The sequence below is a fragment of the Scyliorhinus torazame genome, chromosome 4, assembly GCF_047496885.1.
Source record: "Scyliorhinus torazame isolate Kashiwa2021f chromosome 4, sScyTor2.1, whole genome shotgun sequence".
Classification (NCBI taxonomy): domain Eukaryota; kingdom Metazoa; phylum Chordata; class Chondrichthyes; order Carcharhiniformes; family Scyliorhinidae; genus Scyliorhinus; species Scyliorhinus torazame.
In genome coordinates, this window is record NC_092710.1 from 187933888 (window position 1) to 187959371 (window position 25484).

At 45.4% G+C, this 25484-nt stretch overlaps 1 protein-coding gene across 1 annotated transcript in view; it reads left to right on the plus strand.

Moving 5' to 3' along the window:
* Positions 1-7638: 7638 nt before the first annotated feature.
* znf512 (zinc finger protein 512) overlaps positions 7639-25484 on the plus strand; it is a 77242-nt gene continuing 59396 nt past the window's right edge. Inside the window, 2 exon segments of the mRNA XM_072499004.1 lie at positions 7639-7752; positions 21836-21935. Coding sequence (XP_072355105.1) covers positions 21845-21935 — 91 coding nt within the window. The 5' untranslated portion in view covers positions 7639-7752; positions 21836-21844.

Consider the following 25484-nt stretch of genomic DNA (forward strand, 5'->3'; position numbering starts at 1 on the left):
GTCGATTAAAGTGGTTGTCTTAACGAGTGTATTCGGACTGGCGTGGACAAGATGGGCCGAATGGCCTCCTTCTGTGGTGTAATTTTTCTATGTTTCTATGCTCGGTTTCTGGCGTTCTTCCGACAGAAATTAGACATTTGTGTCTGCGTGTTGTGGTGCGCAGCAACGACCAGTTGCGGCATGAAAAATGAGCCTCCTTAAAGTTAGATAGGAGCTGAAGTAGTGACAGCTTGGAGTGTTGTTATTAGCTCCGTGGGCAACTGGGGCTCAGCGAAACCCGTGGGGAGCTGGTGCTGAGAGAAGCCCAGCAGCAACTGATATCTCTATGCTGTTTGAGAGTTGGGGCTCAGAAAAGCCCAGCAGCAGTGGGATTCTCGTCAGTGGATCTAGATAGCTGGTATTGTGCTGGTAATTAGATTCTGGGATGAAGCCTCGTCAGCCCAGTGAGACGCAATTTCGGACAAAGTCATTGAGTGGCTGGGAGGTGGGTAGTTGTTGGGGCAGACAGAACTGCAGTCCAGTTGCCTGATAATTCATTGTAGGCAGGAGAAACAAGAGAGATTCCAGTCAGAATAGGAGCTGCTGTCGAAGGAAATCAGAGGTTGAATTATCGAATGAGAGGAGCTGAAATCCCTCATGAGGAAGACAGCATTTTAGTTATTTTTAGCGACTCACAGTGTTCACCGACGTCTGGATGGGTTGCTGAGAATTTCATGAGATTTATTTTGGTTGTATCTGCCATTAAATGTGCAGTTTGTGGCATGCATGGGCACAGTTTTCCTGTTAATTCATGTTGACCTCATTAATACTGAATGTTTTTACTTTATTCCTTCATGATATGTGGGCATTGTTGACTAGGCCAGCAGTTTTTATGCATCCTTAATTGCCCTTGAGGTGAGTGACTTGTGGACATTTCAGAGAGGAGTTAAGAGTCAACCACATTTCTGTGGGGTCTGGAGTAACATGTAGGCCAGACCGGGTAAGGATGGCAGATTTCCTTCCCTAAAGGACATTAGTGAACCAGATGGGTTTTTACAACAATCAATGATAATTTGATGGATGTTAAGAGTATAAAACAGGTAGTTCTGGTGCCATGTGAGAGTACCTTTAAGAAATGGATGTTTAAGCAATGTACCTTTAGGAAATGCAGTGATGTCAGAGTGTGGGTGGAGCTGAGCTTCAGCTCGGCAATTTTCAAGTTTTAGTTTCAGTTTTGAGAGACAGCAGCTGAAAAGTGCCTGGCTGTTTTGCTGTGAGCTGCTTGAAAGGAGAAAGCCAGTTTGAGACAGCAGCTTGAGAAGTGCCTGTGTTGGCTGTGTGCTGCATGAAAACGTGCTGGGACTGCAGGCTGATAAATATCTCGGCCATCCAACAGAAAATCTATGTTAATCATAACCTGGTGTTACTGTTTTTGAAGGTGAAGTCTTTTGGATATTTAAAAGAACAGTTTGAAGAATTATCTAGTGTTGTAGTCTTTTGGGGTTATCTTTGAAGTAATGGGTGTTAAGATATTCAACGTTTGTTTTTTAAAGGTTAAATTATGTTCATAGAATAAACATTGTTTTGTTTAAAAACCCACGTGTCCATAATTGTAATACCACATCTGGGGAACAAGCCGTGTGCTTCAAAAGCAACAATCCATTAAAGGTGGGAGTTGGGTGAACTCCATGATACATTTTGGGGTTCTGAAAAAACCTCGCCCATAACAATTGGGGGCTCGAGGGGGATAAAAGTCTATCTATTGGATTGGCTTTTGTGAACTTAAAGACAGTGAAGGATTGTTGCTTTTCCGGTGTGGTATTTTAGTTTAAGTGGGGAGTGTGTAGTGGACAATGGCTCTTTCAGAGGCTCAGAAGTTTTTGGGGGTGGAGACGGTCACACGCAGTACCTTACGGACAGAGACTAAAAGCAGACTGTTAGATTTGGCAAAAAACATTGCAGTTAACATTACCTGACAAAATGCGAAAAGATGAGGTAATTATGGCGGTGGTTAAGCATTTAAAGTTGCCTGAGATACCGTTTGACTCATTGGAAATGGCAAAAATTCAGTTGCAAATTAAACAAATGGAACATGAGAAATAATTAAAGCGGCTTGAATACGAAAGAGAGAGAGAGGAAAGAGAAAGAGAGAGAGAGGAAAAAGAAAAGGAGAGAGAAGAAAGGAGAAAAGAAAGAATAGCCCTAGCAGAACAAAAAGAAAAAGAAAGGGAGATACAGATCAGGGAAAAAGATAAAGAGAGGGAGTTTGAACTTCAGAAAATGGCCATGAAACATGACAGTCAGTTAAAATTGGCAGACGTAAAGGGAAGCGTACAGTTGGATGATAGTGATGAGGATAGTGAGAAAGAGCGTCATAGTCGAAGGCATGGTGGGAATCTATTTAAATATGTCCAAGCATTGCCAAGGTTTGACGAGAAGGAAGTGGAAGCCTTTTTCATTTCATTTGAGAAGGTAGCTAAACAAATGAAATGGCCACAGGACATGTGGGTATTACTGATTCAAACAAAGCTGGTAAGTAGAGCTAGTGAAGTGTTTGCATCACTATCGGAGGAGGTATCTGGAACGTATGAGGAGATGAAGAAATCCATCTTAAGTGCATATGAGCTAGTGCCTGAAGCTTACAGATATAGGTTTAGAAATTGAAGGAAATAATTTGGTCAAACATACATGGAGTTTGAAAGGCTCAAACAGAGTAATTTTGATAGGTGGATAAGGGCTTTGAAAATAGACCAAACGTATGAAGCTCTCAGAGAAATTATACTTTTGGAGGAGTTTAAAAATTCAATTCCTGATGCAGTGAGAACTCGTGTAGAAGAGCAGAGGGTTAAAATTGCGAGATTAGCAGCAGAAATGGCAGATGATTATGAATTAGTTCATAAATCAAAGATTGGTTTCCGACAGCAGTTTCAGCCTGTGAGGGATAGAAACTGGGGACATGTGAAATACTCAAGTGGTAAAGATAAAGGTGATCTGAGGGGAGACAATAAAGAGCGTGAACATCAGATTAAAAAAGAAATCCAGGAGGGTGGAAAAGAAATGAAAAGTTTCAAATGTTTTCACTGTAATAAACTAGGTCATGTCAAGTCACAGTGTTGGTGGTTGAAGAAAAGCACTGGAAAGGCTGATGTGGTAAAACAGGATAAGACAGTGGGATTTGTTAGAGTGGTAAAGGAAAGCCCAAGGGAAACGATGGAGGTGCAAACGATTGTACAGCCTGTTCAAGAAGTAATTGTTAAGAAGGTGCCAGATGTCTTTAAAAAATTTACTTGTGTGGGTAAAGTTTACTCATGTGCACCAGGAGCAGGTAAAGAAGTCACAATTTTAAGAGATACAGGGGCTAGTCAATCTTTAATGGTAAGAGATGAGGAATTATGTAGTTTGGGAAGAATGTTGCCAGAAAAGGTGGTGATATGTGGACTTCAGGGTGAGAGGAGTAGCGTTCCATTATATAAGGTAAGGTTGGAAAGTCCAGTGAAGAGTGGTGAAGTGGTAGTAGGAGTAATAGAGAAACTATCTTGTCCAGGAATACAGTTTATCTTGGGTAATGATATAGCTGGATCGCAGGTGGGAGTGATGTCTACTGTGGTTGATAAGCCAGTGGAAAATCAGACAACTGAAGTGTTGAAGGACGAATATCCTGGGATTTTTCCGGATTGTGTAGTAACAAGGTCGCAAAGTCACAGGTTAAGACAAGAGGAGAAATCAAAGAGTGAAGATAAAGTTGAGGTTGAATTATCAGAAACGATTTTTGATCAGATGGTTGAAAAAGAACAAGAACAGGTGGAGGATGAGGCGGATATTTTTAGTTCAGGAAAATTGGCGGAGTTACAACAGAAAGATGTAGAAATAAAACGGATATATCAGAAAGCATATACGGAAGAGAAATCTGAGAGTATACCAGAGTATATTCCGTAAAAGTGATGTCTTGATGAGAAAATGGAGATCTGTACATATGCAGGTGGATGAAAAGTGGGCAGAAGTTCATCAAGTAGTATTGCCGGTAGGGTATAGAAAGGAGGTGTTGTGAGTTGCACATGAGGTACCAGTGGGAGGTCATTTGGGAATAAGGAAAACTCAAACTAAAATCCAGAAACATTTTTATTGGCCTGGACTACATAAAGATGTAGTTAAATTTTGTCAATCATGTCACACATGTCAAGTGATAGGGAAACATCAAGCAGTGATAAAACCAGCGCCCTTAATACCCATTCCAGCATTTGAGGGACCTTTTGCAAGGGTCCTAATCGATTGTGTAGGACCGCTTCCGAAAACAAAAAGTGGGAATCAATATCTTTTGACTATAATTGATGTGTCTACTAGGTTTCCAGAGGCCATTCCGGTATGTAATAGTACAGCTAAAAGGATTGTGGAGGAGTTATTTAAATTCTTTACTAGATATGGACTACCCACAGAAATTCAATCAGATCAAGGATCGAATTTTACTTCAAAGTTACATACATAGATTACATAGAACATACAGTGCAGAAGGAGGCCATTCGGCCCATCGATTCTGCACCGACCCACTTAAGCCCTCACCTTCACCCTGTACCCATAACCCAATATCCCCTCCTAAATGTTTTGGATACTAAGGCCAATTTATCATGGCCAAACCACCTAACCTGCACGTCTTTGGACTGTGGGAGGAAACCGGAGCACCCGGAGGAAACCCACGCAGACACAGGGAGAACGTGCAGACTCCGCACAGACAGTGACCCAGCGGGGAATTGAACCTGGGACCCTGGCGCTGTGAAGCCACAATGCTATCCACTGTGCTACCGTGCTGCCCAAGTTATTCAAAGAAGTTATGGATTGCTGAGGAATAAAACAATTTAAATCAACTGCGTACCATCCAGAATCGCAGGGAGCGTTAGAAAGGTGGCATCAGATATTAAAGACAATGTTGAGGGCATATTGTCAAGATTATCCAGAGGATTGGAATAAAGGAATTCCATTCGTACTGTTTGCAATTAGGGATGCACCTAATGAGTCTACCAAATTTAGTCCCTTTGAACTAATTTTTGGTCATGAGGTAGGAGGACCACTTAAATTGATTAAGGAAAAATTGGTGGGTGAGAAATTGGAAATTACACTATTGAATTACATGTCAAATTTTAGGGAACGATTAAATAGAGCAGGTGAATTGGCTAGACAACATTTGAAAGTTGCACAAAATGTGATGAAACGGGTAGCGGACAAGAAATCCAAAGTTTGTAGTTTTGCCAGTGTGGATAAAGTTTTAGTGTTGTTACCAGTGGTAGGTGAGCCTATAAAAGCTATGTTTTGTGGACCTTATCAGATTGAAAGGAAATTAAGTGAGGTGAATTATGTGGTAAAAACACCAGATAGAATGAAGACTCACCGAGTGTGTCATGTGAATATGCTTAAAAGGTACTTTGAAAGGGAAGGAGAGAAAAAGGAGGTTTTAAAGATTCTAACTCAAAGTGACAAACCAAATCCAGATGACTGTGAATTTGACATATCTCAAATTAAATTGGAAAACGAGGATTTAAAAAAAAAATTGGGATGAATTGTTAAGTTACCTTCCAGAGGAAAAACGAACTGACCTGAAAGAGTTATTGAAATCACATGGACAAGTTTATAGAGATAAATTGTGAAGTACTAAAATGGCTATACATGATGTAGATGTGGGAAATGCTGTTCCGATCAAACAACATCCATACAGACTTAACCCTTTAAAATTGGCACAGGTTAACAAGGAGATTGAGAGTATGCTTAAAAATAGCATAATTGAAGTGGGTTGCAGCCAATGGAGCTCACCCATAGCGATGGTACCTAAACCAGATGGTACCCAACGGTTGTGTGTGGACTATCGAAAGGTGAATGCAGTTACAAGAACGGACTCTTATCCTATCCCACGTTTGAAGGATTGCATTGAGAAAGTGGGACAATCTGCTTTTATTTCCAACTTCCAGACATGGAAAGAACATTTAAAACATTGTATGGAGTTCTTCGATCGACTTCAGGCGGCGGGTTTGGTGATAAACCTAGCCAAAAGTGAATTTAGAGAAGCCCAAATCACTTTCCTTGCAGAGTTTCCGATACCCTCAAGACGAAGGGGAATAATGCGATTTCTTAGCATGAGTGGATTTGATCGAACATTTGTGCAAAGGTTTTGTGACGTGATTGCTCCACTGATGGAATTGCTAAAGAAACGTCAAAAATTTCAATGGACAGCAGACTTTCAACAGGCATTTGACTGCCCGAAAGCTGTGGTAACCAATGCTCCTGTATTGGAGAATTGCAAGGGACTCTGTGGTCAGATTGAACTAATGTATCTGATTCTAAAGAGAAATGCCGAGGCGTAGAGGAATGGATGGATCGTGCAGAGACTTTCTTGTTCAAAGAGACTGTCAATCGAGAAGGATTTTGGTTGGAGGAAGAAGAACAAAGAAAAATGGACTATATTATTATACCTGCTTGCGTGTGTTGTTTTTTAAAATAAAAAAAAGTATGTTTACTGTGTACATTTCTTAGTGGATGGTGCAAAAGTGAAAAATGAAACCATCTTGAAGTTGATGGGTTTTTTTTTTCTTGGGGGGAGGTGTCATGTGAGAGTACCTTTAAGAAATGGATGTTTAAGCAATGTACCTTTAAGAAATGCAGTGATGTCAGAGTGTGGGTGGAGCTGGGCTTCAGCTCGGCCATTTTGAAGTTTTAGTTTCAGTTTTGAGAGACAGCAGCTGAAAAGTGCCTGGCTGTTTTGCTGTGAGCTGCTTGAAAGGAGAAAGCCAGTTTGAGACAGTAGCTTGAGAAGTGCCTGTGTTCTGCATGAAAACGTGCTGGGACTGCAGGCTGATAAACATCTCGACCATCCAACAGAAAATATATATTAACTGTAACCTGGCGTTACTGATTTTGAAGGTGAAGTCTTTTGGATGTTTAAAAGAACAGTTTGAAGGATTATTTAGTGTTATAGTCTTTTGGGGTTATCTTTGAAGTAATGGGTTTTAAGATATTCAATGTTTGTTTTTAAAGGTTAAATTGAGTTCATAGAATAAACATTGTTTTGTTTAAAAACCCACGTGTCCATAATTGTAATACCACATCTGGGGAACAAGCCGTGTGCTTCAAAAGCAACAATCCATTAAAGGTGGGAGTTGGGTGAACTCCATGATACATTTTGGGGTTCTGAAAACACCTCGCCCATAACACTGGCTGTTTGCTTTGTTGACTCTTGTATATAACATTTCTTCCGTTTTTTAAAAATTGGGTCAGTATCCTCTTGATAACAACCTGGTAGTTCAAATTGCATCTACTTTACAATATAATTTACTGCTGCGAAACTGGATCCTAATACAATTATGGGGCGTGCTTGGGATCGTAACACTCTAATAAAGTGTTTCTTAAATTTCTAATAAAAGCAAAATACTGCAAATGCTGGAATCTGAAACGAAAGAGAAAATGCTGGAAAATCTCTGCCGGTTGGGCAGACCTGCTGAGATTTTCCAGGCGATACCTGGGTTGCACTAATCTCTTTCTATAATATGAGTTGATGCTGCTGCACTCTATATCTTTCTCTCTCTAGACTCTGGGTGGCACACATCGACATTTCTGTGACCTCTGGGTTGCACTCGCCCGAACTCTCTGCCTGCTCTCTGGGTTGCACTGCTCCAGTTTAGTGCACACACAGCAACCCCAGTGCGCGCAGCTCCAGGCGGAAGTGTCGTCTGCAGCCACTCCTTGCCCCGGTGCGGCGGCGTCAGTCGGTTAAGAACGCCTGGGATTTTAAAGGTAGTGTAACTGCGGCATTCACTCATCATTTAACATGAAATAACGCCTCCGAAAGATGCAATGGCAGTTGCACTCCTCTCTGGTTCTCGCCCTGCTCTCAAGGCGCTGCACTGGGTAGAGGAGGGGCAGGATGCATGGAGCTGCCAGCATTGCTGCTCCCTGTCCTGCGCTTAGTTTCTGGACCTTGTTGAGGAGGCGGTTTTGTTGTTAACGCCATTTTTTGAAGGGATTTTTTTTTCCTTTGGGGGCGGAAAATACTGTGGCGTTTGCACTCTGCGGTCATTGCAAGATGATCGATGGAGGTGGAATCGTCGGATGCATTTTTTAAATTTAGCGTTTTGGTTTTGAAAATGAATGATGTTTTTATTATTAACTCTTCCGGCTGCCTTTGCTCAGTGGTTTCTTGTGAGTGGAAGTGAAAGTTCAAAGGGACAGTATCCGCCTGTCTTTCTCCCAGCTTCTTTCGCCTCCAGCCTGCATTGTATCTGTGTTTCAGGTATGTTCTGCAGGAGCTAGGGAGGTTTTTTTTTTTATCCCACTTGTTTGTATTTTTAGAGGGGAAAAAAACACATTGCCTGGGTCAGAAGGAGCAGGATTTCAAGCTGTAGTTGATTTGAAATTATGGACTACTGCTCTAAAAATAGAGAATAATTAAAAGCTGTGTACGTTTATTTAGTGTATTGAACAATGGGTGTGAATATCCTTTGTTGGTGTCCACTCCATGGGTCAGTTGTCCTGACCTGGCCGTTAGCAAATTGTAATATGGATTTTAAACCAGCATTACACTGTGTATTCTGGGAAGAGTGTAGGTGCTTGCTGGGTGTGAGAAGGATGGACTCATTCCTCTGCAATGAGATTACATTGGACTGTTTACGTCTAAGTGTTTGATTTTGGGAACTATGCTGGATCTTCACTAATTGGCTGTCTAATTTAGTTTCACAGAGTGCTGATTTTGGGAGAATGGTATGGAACAAGTTAACCAACTTTGCCCAAAATGCTGATTTGTTGGCTGATGTACACAGTATATGTATTGCACGCTACACCCTTTGTTTTTCTTTGGTGCGTGCAGTTGTTTGAACTCACAAAGCACTTATACACCAGCATCTTACTCCTGTCCTAAAGGCATTGACTTGATGCCAAAGTCTGGTGGTTTGATGAGCAATTTTTTTCTCCGCACTACCTTGGCTGCTGTGCTCGTGTTATCGTTGCATGCATCTCAGCATAGTTTAATCAAACAACACTTTACATTTACAAAGCACTTTAATATAAGACATCTTAAAGCAATATTACTGGACACTGAATCACATTGAGAATATGGAGTTACTTGATCAAAGAGTGCCAATGTAGGGTCAAAGAAAATTGGAATGGATTAGAGAAACTTCTTTGGTGGGTTGCAGTGCTGAGGAGGTTAGCGAGAAGTTCATGGTATGGTCCTGAGGGGTTCGGTAACTTGAACATTTCTGCTTATTACACAGCCCTCAGTTTGGAGTTGCTTCTATCAAGGGAATAAAATTGATTTCTAATTTGTCAATTTCACCACAAGCGGAAAGCATGGCCATGCCATCTGCTTTCTGGGCATGGTTCATTGAAGTCTTGAAAGTAAGATTCCATAATATGTTGTAAGTCCTTGTTGGCATTAAAGTGCATGATGCAAAGAGAGTCGACTTTCTGTACCCCAGGAAGTACTTGGGAATTATGCGTTATAATCTGGAACTCTAATTTGTCCCAGGAAGGAGAATGCTTGATATGTGGAAAGTACATGTTTCATTTGATCATGCTTCAGAAAGCTTTGTGGGGGGTAGTCTGGGAATGATGGATTTAACTCAATGATGCTTGTGGACTATTGTGGAGGAACATCCTTGACAGGAGAGCATGACTGAAATTGAGGAGTGAGGAGAGAAAGTGAACCCCAAAGAGATTAGCTCATGAAAAAAGTACAACAATAATAATCTTTATTGTCATAAGTAGGCTTACATTAACACTGCAATGAAGTTACTGTGAAAAGTCCCAATAATGGTGAGAAAATGGAGGAAAACATTATAGAAAATTAATTTTTCAGGAAAATACTTCAGCAAAGACATTGGACATCAAGAGAGTCTCCTGGAATCAGAAGTATGTCGGAAAGAAATAAAGCAGAATTTAAATAGGAAAAGTAGCAGCTGAAGCCTGAATAGTAGTAAAGGGAAATTAAGAGGTAACAGGGAATCAAGTGGGGAAATATTGGATGAATGAAGAGAGCTAATGGTAATGTAATTTGTGTGATGCAAAAAAAATCCTCACTAAAGGACAAGAACCATAAAATCACAGATTGAAAGAATTAAGGACATTAGCCTGAATTTCTTTCTTTATATTTTTATTGAAAACCGTTTCATTTTATGGGGAGAAGTATAATAATACAAAACAGCTGCTTTAAGTAACAAAACAGATGCTTCAAGTCACAATGTAAAAAGAGTGCAATCCAGAATACATCCAATCTTAACCCCCCCTCCAACTAAAAGCCCCTTAACAACTGATGGTGATTGATATACCTTCAATTCACAAAGAGGCCGAGAGAGCGAGTGAACATAAGGATTTAATAGTCTTGAACTTGCCTAGCCAGAGTCGGTTGTGCAGATGAGTGCCACCCGCAGGTGGCCGGGTTATATATGGCCCCGGTGAGTGCGGAGCCCACCGGGGTTACAGTACAGTACCTGGAAGCAGCTCGTATCACCACTACCAGGTCATAGGTTACATTAGGTGGATACAATGGTTACAGTGTCATGCATCATGGTGAATACATTTGCCCCCTGTTAAAAAATCAAGTCCAGCTGGGGTGACGTGGGGTTATTACATATTCAGTCTCTCTGGGGGCCGGATAATTCTCTTCAACCTCCTCAGCTCTGGCGGTGCGGCGGGCACGGTTGTTGCAGGTGGTGACTCCAGGGGCGTTGGAGCTGGAGCCTCAGTCCAGCAAGTCGGAGACGAACTGGCCTGTGGGACTAGGTTGGGGGGGGGGGGGGGGGGGGGGGTGGGTGGGAGTAGGTAGGGGGGGGGGTGGGTGGCAGCTGGAGGCCCAGGGGGGCGTACGGGTCGCTGGGGGCAGGTAGTGTGGGGGGGCACATTGGCAGGGGAACCAGCTGGTGCCAGGTCTCCTAGGGAGACTGTATCTTGCCGTCCGTTCTGGTGCGCGATGTAGGCGTACTGGTTGGCGTGGAGCAGCTGGACCCTCTCGGCCAGCAGGTCGGTCTTATGGCTCCTCATGTGTCTCCGGAGAAGGACAGGTCCCGGAGTTGACAGCCAAGATGGAAGCGAGACCCTGGAGATGGACTTCCTGGGGAAGATAAACAAACAATTGTGAGGGGTCTCGTGCGTGGCTGTGCAGAGGAGTGATCTGATGGAGTGGAGGGCGTCGGGGAGGACCTCCTGCCAGCGGGGGATTGGGAGACCTCTAGACCTGAGGGTCAGAAGGACGGCCTTCCGTACCGTCATGTCCTACCTCTCCACCTGCCCGTTGCCCTGCGGGTTATAGTTCGTAGTCCTGCTCGAGGCGATGCCTTTGCTGAGCAGGTACTGGCGTCGCTCATAAACGATGTACCCCGGTCGCTGTGGATGTATGCAGGGAAACCGAACAGTGAAGATGCTGTGCAGTGCCTTTATTACAGTGGCCGAGGTCATGTCGGGGAAGGGGACAGCAAAGGGGAAGTGGGAGTATTCGTTGATGACGGTGAGAAAATATATATTACGGTTGGTGGAGGGGAGGGGCCCTTTGAAATCGATACTTAGGCGTTCAAAGGGCCGGCAGGCCTTTACCAGGCGGGCCTTGTCTGGCAGGTAGAAGTGCGGTTTGCACTCCGCGCAGACTTGGCAGTCCCTGGTCATTACCTTGACCTCCTTGGTGGAGAAGGGCAGATTGCGGGCCTTAAAGAAGTGGCTAATCCAGGTGACTCCCGGGTGACCGAGGTCATTGTGGATTGCCCGAAGTCGGTCATCTGGCGCATGTGCCGTGGGACAGGGCATCTGGGGGCTCGTTGAGCTTCCCAGGACGATACTTGATATCTTAATTGTAGGTGGAGAGTTCGATCCTCCACCTCAGGATTTTGTCATTTTTAATTTTGCCCCGTTGTGCGTTATTGAACATGAAGGCGACCGACCGCTGGTCGGTGACGAAGGTGAACCTCCTACCGGCTAGGTAGTGCCTCCAGTGCCGCACGGCTTCCACTATGGCTTGTGCTTCCTACTCGACCGATTGATTGTCGGATTTCGGAAGCGTGGAGGGTCCTAGAGAAGAATGCTACTGGTCTGCCCGCCTGGTTGAGAGTGGTGGCCAGGGTGACGTCTGATGCATCGCTCGCTACCTGGAAGGGGATGGACTCGTCCACCGCGTGCATTGCGTCCTTGGTGATGTCGGCCTTGATGCGGCTGAAGGCCAAGCGGGCCTCATCCGTCAGGGGGAAACTGGTGGTTTCAATAAGTGGGCGGGCTTTGCCGCGTGGTTGGGGACCCACTGGGCGTCGTAGGAGAACAACCCCAGGCATTGTTTTAGAGCCTTGAGGCTGTGTGGAGGGGGGAGTTCTGTGAGGGGGAGCATACGGTCGGGGTCAGGCCCTAGGACTCTGTACTCCACGACGTAGCCGAAGATGGCCAGTCGGGCAGTACGGAAGACACACTTTTCTTTGTTGTATGTAAGGTTGAGGGGTTTGGCGGCTTGGAGGAACCCCTGAAGGTTGGCGTCATGGTCCTGCTGATCATGGCCGCAAATGGTCACGTTGTCCAGGTACGGGGATGTCGCCCACAAACCGTACTGGTCCACCATTCGATCCATCGTTCTCTGAAAGACCGAGACCCCATTAATGACACCGAAGGGAACTCTGAGGAAATGGAAGAGTCGGCCGGCTGCTTCAAAGGCAGTGTAGTGGTGCTCTTCCGGGCGGATTGGGAGCTGGTGGAAGGCCGACTTCAGATCGACCGTGGAGAACACACGGTACTGCGCGATCTGGTTGACCATCTCTGCTATGCGGGGGAGGAGGTACGCATCCAGTTGCGTGAACCGGCTAATTGTCTGGCTGTAGTCCACAACCATCCGGTTCTATTCCCCGGTCCGGACGACCACCACTTGCGCTCTCCAGGGGCTGTTGCTGGCCTCTGATCCCTTCACTCAACAGTCGTTGGACCTCCGACTTGATAAATACCATGTCTAGCGAGCTGTACCGCCTGCTCCTGGTGGCGAGGGGCTTACAGTCAGGAGTGAGATTCGCAAAGAGTGAAGGGGCGGAGACCTTGAGGGTCGCGAGGCTGCATATTGTGAGGGGGGGGGCAAAGGTCCGCCGAACTGTAGGGTCAGGCTTCGGTGATAACACTGAAAATCCAATCCGAGCAGTAGGGGGGCGCAGAGGTGGGGGAGGAAGTAGAGCTTAAAGTGGGTATACTCCACTCCCTGCATTGCGAGATTGGCGATGGGGTAGCCCCGGATCTGGACCGAATGAGACGCGGAGGCAAGGGAGATTGTTGTGAGGCAGGGTAGGTGTGGAGGGAGCAGCGCCTTACCGTGTCGGGGTGGACAAAGCTCTCCGTGCTCCTGGAGTCGAAGAGGCAGGGGGTCTTGTGCCCGTTGACCCGGACGACCATCATGGAGCTCTTTAGCAGTTTTGGCTGTGACTGGTCGAGGGTCACCGCGCCCAGCTGCGGGTAGCCTGCGTGGTCGGTGGAGTCACAAGATGGCAGCCCCCATGTGTCGCACGGGATCGAAGATGGTGACCAAGATGGCCGCCCCTATCGGTCACACGTGTCGGTCGGTGCCGGGGATGGCGGCCCCCATGAGTCGCACGTGTCGGTCGGTGTTGGGGCCGGTGGCCAAGATGGTGGCCCCCACGATTCGCACGATGCTGATGACGCATCTGGAGGGGGCGTTCCAGGCAGGCACGCAGCCACATTGCGGGGTCTGTGGGGCTGCGAGTCCATAGGTAGGGCCTGGTGCGTTTTCGATTTCTGGGCCTTGGGTCGGTCCAGACAGACTCTTGCGTAGTGCCCCTTTTTCCCGCAGTCGCTGCTCGTCGCTGAGCGGGCTCGGCAACGCTGCCGGAGGCCTTGGCACTGGCTGCAGAAGTAGCATTGCAGTTCTCCGGGCTGGGCTGGCAGACGGGCGGCGCAGGCCTGCGACGTAGGCGGGTTCGACGGGCTGCGACGAGGGTGTCCACGAGGGGTTCGCCGGGCCCGCGGGGAACACGCTAAGATTCTCCGGCGCGTTGACGGCGAGTAGTGAGGAGGTGTCTAGCAAACATCTCGTTTACGGGCTTCACGAAGTGCGCCTTGCTGGTTGCGACCGCCTCCTCGTACGTGGCCGCTTTCTCAATCGTTACCGAGATTCGATGGCTCACCCGAGCGTGGAGGAGTCGCAGTTTGAGGGTCTCCGAGGGAGTCGTTGTGGAGGAGTCGATGTAGGCCTCGAAGCATCGAAGCCAATGTTCAAATATTTCCTTGGCTTCGGACGCGCAGGCGTCAAGTTCGAGCCTGTCTGGCTTTAGAGCGGCTTCCATGGTGCTGTCGACGACTAATAAATTGATATACCTTCAATTCACCAAGAGGCCGAGAGAGCGAGTGAACATAAGGCTTTATTAGTCGTGAACTTGCCTAGCCAGAGTCGGTTGTGCAAATGAGTGCCACCCGCAGGTGGCCGGGTTATATATGGCCCCGGTGAGGGCGGAGCCCACCGGGGTTACAGTACAGTATCTGGAAGCAGCTCGTATCACCACTTCCAGGTCATAGGTTACATTAGGTGGATACAATGGTTACAGTGTCATGCATTATGGTGAATACATTCACCACAGTGACCAACTATTTAAAAAATAAAATTAATGGCTACGATTTTAGGCAAAATCCCGCTACTGACACTCTAATGGTGTACGTGATCTTCTCCAAATGTAAAAACTCCATGAGATCACACACACCGAGGCACTGGGTGGAGTAAGAGACCTCCACCCGAACAGAACTCGTGTCCGGCTATTGGCGAGGCTAAGTTAAGAACATCCACCTTCACACACCACACCCCCCCCCCCCCCCCCCCCCCCACCTACAGCATCAGTGAGTCCGATACCCCAAAAATGGTCACTAGTGGAAAAGGCTGCGGTTCAATGTTAAGAATCTCTGACATGGTGTTAAAGGAGACCCAAAAGCTTAACTTGGGACATGACCAGAACACACGAGTGTGATTAGCCAGCTCCTGAGAACACTGCTCACAACTATCATCCATCCCCAAAAAACCCACTCATTTTGCCTTGGTCAGATGATCCCTGTGCACTACCTTGAACTGGATCAAAGAAAGCCAAGCACAAGAAGAGGTGGAGTTCACCCTGCGAAATAGTCTCGCTCCCACACCACCTCATCCCAAAAAAATGACCCAATTCACCCTTCCATATCACCTCATTCAACGGAGCTAACTCCGTTGATAGGTTCTGGCCATAAATAACCAAAATAACAACCCCACCAGACCAGCCAAAGATAAAATCCTCTTCAACAGGGAGGATGCTGATGCTATGTGAAATGAAGGAAAGGGCTTCTGCAAAAAATCATGAATCTGGAAATACCTAAGCAAATTGGTCCCAGGGAGTTGAAATTTTACCAACAGCTCTTCAAAACTGGCAAACCTTCCCTCCACGAACAAGTCCTCAAACCTCTGCAGACCCCTCCCCTTCCATGACCTAAACATCGAGTCTAAACTCGCTAGCACAAATAGATGATTACTAGAGGTAGGGACCAACAACGATATGGAGCTAAATTTAAAATGTCGAATTGCTTCCAGATCCACAAGGTGGACAACACCACCGGATTCGAAGAAAATCTCTCGGGAGAGAACAGAAGCGAGGCAGTTACTGGAGCCCCTCCAAGAACTCTCCTCTATTTGCCCCCATATGGAACTCTTGATCACTAAGCCACCCCAGCACTTTCTCAATAATTGTATAAAGCCAAACCCCGTGACTGACTCTGGAGAAATGCCCTTCGGATGGGGTCTTGCCCATCCAAATAAAAGAGAACACTAACTTATTAACTTTAACAAAAAGGATTTAGGGAGAAAAGTGAGGAGACACTGAAAAATAAATAAAAACCTTGGGAAGGCATTTATTTTAATGGGGAGGTGGTGGCGTAGTGCTATTGTCACTGGGCAAGTAATCCAGAGACCTAGAGTACCCTGGGGTCCCAGGTTCAAATCCCACCACTTCAGATAGTGAAATTTGAATTCAATAAACAAATCTGGGATTAAAAGTCTAATGATGACCATGAAACCATTGTCAATTGTTGTAAAAACCCATCTGGTTCACTCATGTCCTTCTCGGGAAGGAAATCTGTCATCCTTACCTGGTCTGGCCTACATGTGACTCCAGACCCACAGCAATGTGGCTGACTCTTAATTGCCCCCTCGAGGACAATTGGGGATGGGCAATAAATGTTGGCACAGCCTGTGATGCCCACGCCCCATAAAACAAATGTTTAAAAAAAAAACCCTGCCACCCAAGGACGGGGAGGTTATCCCACTTCTGCAATTCAGACTTGACCCCATTCATCAGACTAGCATAATTTAATTTATGAGGTGAGGCCCAATTGTGGGTTACCTGGATTTTCAGATAATGAAAGCTAAATCTGGCAAGGCGAAAAACGTAACGTCCCTAGATTGATTCCTCTCCCTCGGGATTAATCGGGAAGTATTCACTCTTATGCAAATTTGAGTTATACCCAGAGAAGAAGCCAAAACTCCTCCGTAGCTTCGTTATCTCTTTGTAGTGGAGACTGGGTCCATAATATAAAGAAGCAGATCATTTGCGTACAAGGACACCCTATGCTTCCTCCCTCCCCAACTTATCCCCTTCGATTTACTGGAAGATCTTAACTCTATCGCCAGTGGTTCAATTGCTGAAGCAAATAGAAGCGGAGACAATGGACATCCTTGCCTTGTACCCCTATTTAGCGGAAAATGCCTCGAGCTCAGGGTGTTAGTAGAGACACTAGCAATGGGGGCCCTACACTGTAAATGGATCCAAGATATGAACTTTTTGCCCTAAACCAAACCTCCCAAGAATATCAAAATATCCCCACTCCATCCTCTCAATCAAACACATTTTTCGTTTTTGGTGTCCATGGACACGGTCATCTCTGGTTCCAGCTCTGGCAAGGGGGAAAAGAACATTATTTAACAGCCAACGTATATTGGCCGAACAATTGCCGACCCTAAACGAAGCCTGCCTGGTCTTCCGCGATCACCTCTGGAGGCAGGGCTCCAACCACCGCTCCAGTACTTTTGCTAGCAATTTAATGTCTGCATTCAAAAGCAAAATGGGTTGAAATGATCCATGTTCCGTCGCATCCTTGTACTTCGTCAGCATCAAGGAAAGAGAAATCTATTCAAATGTAACAGGCAACGAACTCCAGGACAAGGAGTCATGAATATGTCCAATATTAACGGGATCAACTCGCCCACAAACATCTTGTAAAACTCAGTGGAGAATCCATCAGGGCCGGGAGCTTTACCTGTCTGCATTAACCCAATACATTTCATAATTTTATCAGGGCCCAATGAGGATTCTAACTCTTCTCGCGCCTCTCTCTCCACCAATGGGAAGGATAACCCATCTAGAAACTCCGCCATAGCTGAACTCTCTTCTGGGAGCTCCGATTTGTAGAGATCCCTATGTTTCGAAGTTGCATTCCACCCGAGGCCCTTATCTGTACAATCTCCCGGGAAGCAGCCTGATTCCTCAACTGATGAGGTAAAAGGCGAGTGGTCTTCTCTTTGAGTTCATAGCCCCCCATCTAGCGTTGCAGCTGGCTCGCCCCTTTACCTGTTGATAACTCAAATTGTGTCTGCAGATTTTTCTTGCTCGCAAACAACTCCGGGGTAGGGGCAAGTGAGTACTGTCGGTCCACTTCAAGGATGGACTCCACCAAACTTTGTCACTCCACCCTCGCAGTCCTTTCCATGTGTGCTTTATTGGAAATTCTCACCCCTAATGGCTTCCCATAGCGTAGAGGGTGAGGTACACGCTAAACTTGATAAATTCCCCAATGGCAAACGACATACGTTCACAAAATCCTGTGTCCGCTAACAACACCGTATCCAATGTCGATGGAGGGTGCTGCGAGGGACCTAACTCTCGGATCAAATCCACAAAACATGGAGCATGGTCCAAAATCACAGGTGTCCTTCACCCAGGGGAGGAGAGACCCATCCAATACAAAGAAGTCAATTCCACGAGTAAACCTGATAGACATATGGGGGGGGGGGGATCTTTATCCCACCAGTGCAAAAAAACACCACGGACCTGCTCCCCCACCATCCCCCAATATCTCCATGAAAGCCAACAACGCCTTTGCCACTCCTGATGGAACTAGCGACCTAGGCCTAGAATGGCCCATCCTCAGATCCAGAACACAGTTTAGATCTCACCCCCTTCAACTAATCTTGGGGAGCGGAGGCGTGGATGTGAGGAATGCAGGTTAGCAACCTGTTAACAAACCCTGTACCATCATGATTTGGCACAACGGCTTGGACCAGAACCATCAAGGATCCGCTAACAATCATGTGTCTACAATTGCGATCCATCAAGATCTGAGCGGCCGAAAATAGAACGCTTTTATTCGTCAAAACAGTTGCCCCCTTGGCCCTAGCGTTGAAGTCCGAGCGAAATACTTGAGTCACCCACCCCTTCCGCAAACTAGTCTGGTCCCTTACCCGCAAATGAGTCTCCTGCGGAAACACCACATCAACACTTGAACTTCTCAGGTGAGAATGTACCCTCAACCTGGTCAGTGGGGCCACTCAACCCTCTTACATTCCAGGTGACAAACCAAATTGGGGCCCCCCCGCCTCCTCTTGATCAGGAGTCAGCCATTTCTACCAAACGGGGTTATCCAACAACTGTTTATAGAGTACAGGCACCAGGTCCACCAGCAAGACAAAACAAAGAAAACTCTGTAGTCACCGTCAGCAAACTTTCCCTACCCCACCCGCCCCAAACAATACCATGGCCAAATGTACATACAAATAACAATAAAGCGAACAAATCCCCATGAACTCTACTGCTCCCGGTTGGAGTACGATGTTTTAAGGGTTTTGTTCTGCTTTGTATCTTTAGTCTGGGCAGTATTTTACTTCGCCCTGGGTGGGGGTCGCCCTGCTAGCTGAAGAGTTAGCTAGCTAACCGGAGCGGAGTGGTGGGGGGTAACTGTAGCTCATAAGTTTATTTTTGGATAATGAGCTTAGTGTTTTTGTTTTGTTTGGGGTTAGAGTTAGAAGCTGATGACATAAAGATTAGTAGGAAATTAAATTATGAACTGGATGTAAGGAGGCTACAAATGGACATAGGTTAAGTGAGTGGGCAAAATCTGGCAAATGGAGTATAATGTGACAAATTGACAATTTTTCAAAGTATATTTATTGAGATTCTACATTTTAGAGACTAACAACAAAGTTACAAAAAATACGGCTTAAGACATGAGTACAGAATGGAACAGGAGAACGACATCACAACTGGCTGGTTACAATCATTGGACAAAACTAGACACTCATATGGCACGACCCAAGCCTGGGGGAGCAACAGGATAGAGTCATAAAGACATGGCAAAACGGTGCCCATCATCCCACACTGCACAAACCCACAATCATCACACAAAATCAGGATAATTTCCCACGGCATGATCAGACACACACCAGTGTACAACTCCCTTGACCCCAGCAGTGCCAAAGGCATTGTTGTCCCATCACAGCCTCATTTCCTCGGATATCGAACTCATCTGCACCCATGGAGGAGCCAAGAACAAGTTCATCATACCCAACCTTATGGAAAAACAAAGAAAGTACAAGAAAACACCAGTTCGAAGAGGAGTAACGTGCATGATGCACAATGCAACTTAACCCCAATCCAGACCCAGAGCAAAACCAAAGTCATTCCATTCATACGTGAAGACAGGACCGGCAACAACACATTCGGATCCCCCCCCCCCCCCCCCCCCCCCCCCAGCATTCACCCCGAATGGGAATGCCAAGGCCTCCAGGGACAACAGGATATCAACCACAGCAGTGAGCCTGGCCTAACCCAGTACCACTGAAAACACAAGAAACTATACCCTGGTTCTCCAACACACACCAAATAACTACACCTGGGCCGAGCCTGCACCCCTCCAACCCCGTTCAGGGCAATACACTGTCCCCATTCGTACTAAGACGAGAAGAATAATTACTCCAGCACTAGCCAAAGGGGGCTCCTAACCCAGGAAGAATGAGAACTGTCAAGACACACAACAATTGGGCGTCATGGGAGGGTGGGCCAATTCCCTCCTCCCTGGGACCACCAGAAGCCATTCCCCGAATACCAACCAGAACAGAATAAGAGCCAGCATAATGCCCACACAGCTGAAGAAAGGAAGAGAGAAAGAGCCCCCAAGGAGGGAATGCCCAAATTAACTCCAAGCAACCACTGTTGCAGAAAGGATACCCAGAGCAACCCTCCTCCCCAACAAGCAAACATAACTACAGGTCCCACCTGCACAAATAATACACATTGTGTTCTCGTATTTCAAAAGAGGAGTAAACAGAGAGACCCAGTCGGAGAAAAAGAAAACTACCCTGTGGAAGAGTCAGAAGGAGCCCAGTCATCCCTCCCCAGGATAAAGAAAGGTTTGCCCAAGCCATCAAAGGATAAAGACCTGGATACTTAGATTCAGTAACATTAAAACAAAAAAAACCCTCAAAATAATTAACTCCAAAAAAAAACCCAAAACGGATTATCTCCAACTGGGAGGGGGGGTGCTATCCTCAATCTCGGTGAGGACGGACTAACCCTACCAACCCCTTGTTGGTGAGAACTTGGGGTCACTGGTTAAAAGTAAGGGGTTGCTTATTAAAGACAGAAATGAGGAGAAATTGTTTCTCTTGAGGGTTATTTATCTCTGGAACTCTCTTCCTCAATGGGCAGTGGAAACAGAACATTTGAATATTTTTAAAGCAGAGCTAGATGTTATCAGGGGTAGGCAAGAATGTGGGGCTGAGGTTTAGTCAGATCAGGTATGATGTTACTGAATGGTGGAGCAGGCTCAAGGGATCAGTGGCCTACTCCTTCTGCTCCTAATCTTTGCGGTGTAATAATACATTCATCAAGTCAGTTGTTTATATTCCAAGATTTTTTTTGTGTTGCTGTGGTATTGATTATACTATTGAAACTATTTCCTCTGTAAAATTTGAACGGGCTGTGTTTTATTTTAAAATAGACTTTTTTTTCTCTCTCTGCCAACTTCATGTTCTCTGGGTGGTGGGGACCTCTAGCTAGGATGCCTCTGGGTGGTGGGGACCTCTTGCTAGGATGCCTCTGGGTGGTGGGGACCTCTTGCTGGGATGCAGTTCCGTGACTGCTGAGCGATCTTCTCATCCAAAGAGAATCGTAACAGTGAATGGCGTCAGGCTATTCAAATGAGGGTAAGGGAACCTGGGTACTATCCATAAAATATGACTTGATTCCATTGGTTTCCTGCATGAGAATGTGCTGACCAATCATCAATCAAATGTATCTCAATACATGTTCTAAATATCAGTGTATCTCTTGTTCTAAATATGTTATTTATGTGCAAGAATCTATATTAAATAACTTTCTTGCTTGCTTGTTTGGTAATGCAACTTCACAGCTGGAAAGTCGCCTATCCAGATCAGGAAGAGCTTGGATACAGATTTTTGAGCTTTGTGACATGAGGGATACTGTCGTCCAAATAGTACCAAAGACTCAAGATCAATCTTGGCGCACTTCAATATTCTTTCAATCCGGGCAGGTTGTGTGTGTGGGGGCCGCACAGGCACAAAGGCATTCGACCAAGAGGCAGATGTAGCCAGTGTGGATGAACAGGTCATGGACACAGAGTCTGATTAAAGACTGAGCGCACTGTCCGTGGTACCCAGTATCGTCTCTGCCATCAGAGAGAGAATTCTTCAAACCTCTCACTTGCGCTTCTAGTATTCATCCTGAGTTTATTATCTTGTTGCCGACTCTCCCTTTTAATCCTCCTTGAGCCTGAAAACATATTTTGTAAGTACCGATATGATTGTTTTATTCTCTTTTGCTGCACTTTCCAGTTTCTTGTGATGGCACAAAAGAACAAGATACACTCTGACGTGGACGTTTCAAGCAAGAAGTTGTTGAAACAAAAATCAAAACAAAAATCCAAGGCACGAGGTAAAAATGAACTCTGATAAACACACATTCCGTACACTGATGACTAGAAGCTGGATTTTTGACATCTCCCCTTTGTTCCCTCCCCTTTTCAGTTTAAACCTGTCACATTTCTAATTTTTCCCAGCTCTGATAAAAAGGTCATTAACTCTGTTTCTGTGCCAACAGCTGCTACCTGACCAGCTTTTCTCTTTTTAGATTTTTTTCTGATTTCCAGCATCCATAATGTTTTGACCCTGAAAATTAAACATTCAATATCTGAGCTCTTTTATTAAACGGTCATCGCTGGAATTGTATTACAAAACAAAAAATCTCCCATTTTATTGAAACTGCAAACCGGTATGCCCTTCGTATGGCCTACCTGCAATCGCAAATGAGCAAAACAAGGAAGGTCGCCCATTAACTTTGTGTCCTATTACATTATTTTAGATGCCTATATTTACCTTACCTGGCTGCAAGGTTATTTCAGAGTAGAATAAATCCCAGTTCAGATGCGATGCTCAGCAGAATAAATTGCAGAGTTACTGCAAGTATCCTCAGACTTCAGTTTGGCCTGGAATTTGGGTGACAGCACTGTGGCCAGAGACTCGGGTTCAATTCCGGCCTTGAGTCACTGTCTGTGTGGAGTTTGCACTTTCTCCCCATGACTGCGTGGGGTTCCTCCGGACTGAGTATGTAGTTCGTATCATGAGTCAAGGATTTGTGGGCCCGTAGTTTTGGTGAGACTGCAATAAGCTAGGCATTTTTCTCATTGCAGAAATTTTCATGTTTAGTGGTATTTGAGTTTTTGCCAGTGATGTTTCACATTTATTCGTTTGCTATTTCCAATTATTGACGATGGGAGAAATTATTTTCCTCATTATAGCTGGACTCTAGGGTGGGTATCATCGAAAATTAGATATGTGCTTGTATGAATATTTTATTTTTATTTTGACTTTAAATTGCTCTTATAGTTGTATGAAATGTGTAAGGGAAATAGCTTATCACAATCTTTTGTCCTGCCTCCCACAGGAAACTGAGAAGTTAAAAAATATATATTTTTTAATTTTTCCAATTAAGGGCCTGGCCAATTCACCTACCCTGCACATCTTTGGGTTGTGGAGGTGAGACCCATGTAGATACTGGGAGAATGTGCAAACTCCACATGGACAGTGACCCGGGGCCAGGATCGAACCCGGGTCATCGCAGCTTTTGTGCTGTGTCCAACCACTTGTTACTAAGCATTTAAGTTTTTTGTTATAAATTTAGAGTACCCAATTTATTTTTTTCCAATTAAGGAGCAATTTAGTGTGGCCAATCCATCTACCCTGCACATCTTTGGGTTGTGGGGGCGAAACCCACTCAAACACTGGGCGAATGTGCAAACTCCACAAGATCAGTGACCCGGAGCCGGGATCGAACTTGGGGCCTTGGCACCGTGAGGCAACAATGCTAACCGCTGCGCCACTGTGCTGTCCTGCTAAGCAATTAAATTAATTGTGCAAAGCCATTTTACTAAGGGTAATTGCCATTGCAAAATTCCTGAGTCCAATTTCAGTTCAATAATTGTGTCCTCTGCCAGCCATTTCAAATCCATGGTGTTTTAACAAGTCTTAATCTATTATAACTTGCTACAGCGGCCAGGTTTTGAATACCTTGTGAAGAGTGCATCTGAAAGAGCTCTTGTTTAAGATAAATGTAATGGGAACAGAAAGATGAAAGAAGGGTATCATCTTTTAATCCATCTTTTCATCCTTGTGCACATTTCTTTTGTGTCTTTTCTTCGTGTACATGTGTCCAAGTCTTGTTGGCTGATATTTCTGCATGATCGAGCTGAGACAGAATGTTTAAATCCGTGCTTGTTCATGGTGGCTGGAAGGAGTCAGGGTGGGGCCCTGTCTTTAGTGGCCCAGTTGGTTTTGAGCAGGCTTCCGCTCTGGTTGTGTGGTGTGCATCAATGGATGATGGCTGCTGACAAAGATACTGTTTTTGCTGAAAGTCGTCTCTGCAGTGCAGGTCATCAGGGCCCAGTTCCAAGAGTGACGGGATGTTTTTGTAAAGGCGCAAGTGGAGGCAGCAGAGAAAGCAATGTTCCAGGTGTACCTGAATCCAGGTGTACCTGAACTCAATGGAGCAAATTTAATCCTGTCTTTGAGGCTGTTAAGTTTTGAGCATCCATGCTTCAATCCTTTTTGGAGCCAGGCAGACTGCATGTTATCCTGATGAGGACTGCTTTCATCTGTCTTTTCACTTGGGCGAGTTAGTCTTTTCTGCTGATATGGGCCTCCCTCTTTGGCTGCTTTACCCGGTGGGTGGAGTCTGGTAACTCGGGTCTTTATTTCTTACTCCTTGCTCTTTTTGTGATTCTTTATGGCAGACTCTGGGTCTGAGGTTTGAGGTCTGAGTTTTGCTTGGACATTTAATAACCAAGCCCCCTCTTGGTAGAATTGTAGTCATCTAATGGTTGTTTTCCTGAACCATGATAGGTGCATGGTGGGGTATCAATGTAGAGTAATTCCCCCCCCCCCCAGCATTCTTGTGGGTTTTTTCCCTCTGTTGTTATTTTTTGGAGTGATGTGTAACTCTTGTGTTATTGGCAGTATCCAGTTTTGGTGCAGACGGGGTCTTGTACCTGTGACGAGAACAAGGTGGCACGGTGGCTTGTGTTTTACCCGGGTGCTCCGGCTTCCTCCCACAATCCAAAGATGTGCAGGTTAGGTGTTTGGTCATGCTAAATTTCCCCTTAGTGTTCAAAGATTAGGTGGGGTTATGGGGATAGGTCGGGGGAGTGGGCCTGGGTGGAGTGCTCTTTGAGAGGGTCGGTGCAGACTGGAAGAGCCAAATGCACTGTAGGATTCTATGATTCTATGTTAGGGGTGTTTGTAATGTCTCCTGTGATGTGCTGTACCTGCTTTACACTGATACCTTTTTAAAATAAATTTAAGAATACCCAATTATTTTTTTCCAATTAAGGAGCAATTTAGCATGGCCAATTCACCTAACCTGCACATCGTTGGGTTGTGGGGTTGAGGCCTACGCAGACACGGGGAGATTGTGCAAACTCCAGGGCCAGATCATCAGTGCCTTCGGCAGCAGTGCTAACCACTGTGCCACCATGCTGCCCCTAGCTTCACACTGATATCAATTACTTTTTCTCTTACCTTGCTGTAATGTTTAAAATTTGAAATATGTCGATAAAAGTATATTTTAGAAAGAAAGATGAAAGAAAGAAACACATTATGTTTTCTCCATAAGTTGATAAATGGTCGTAGTTTTGTGTTGGCAGTTAAGGAACTCTGATTTTTATTTTGTGCCAATATTGGTTTTACATTTGAGCAATATTAAATCGTGTGGTGTTCCGTTTGCTACTCAGCTGCTTTTGTTGAATTCTTTGTTGCAGTTTTATGGTATCACCAAGATGTGACTTTTCTAGACACCACCACCATAAACATTCATTCCCTCCACTGTTAACCCACAGTGGCAGCAGTGTGTATCATCTACAAATGCATTACGTTAAACGCTCTTTCAATAGCAACTTCCAAACCTGTAACCTGTACTACTTCGAAGGTCAAG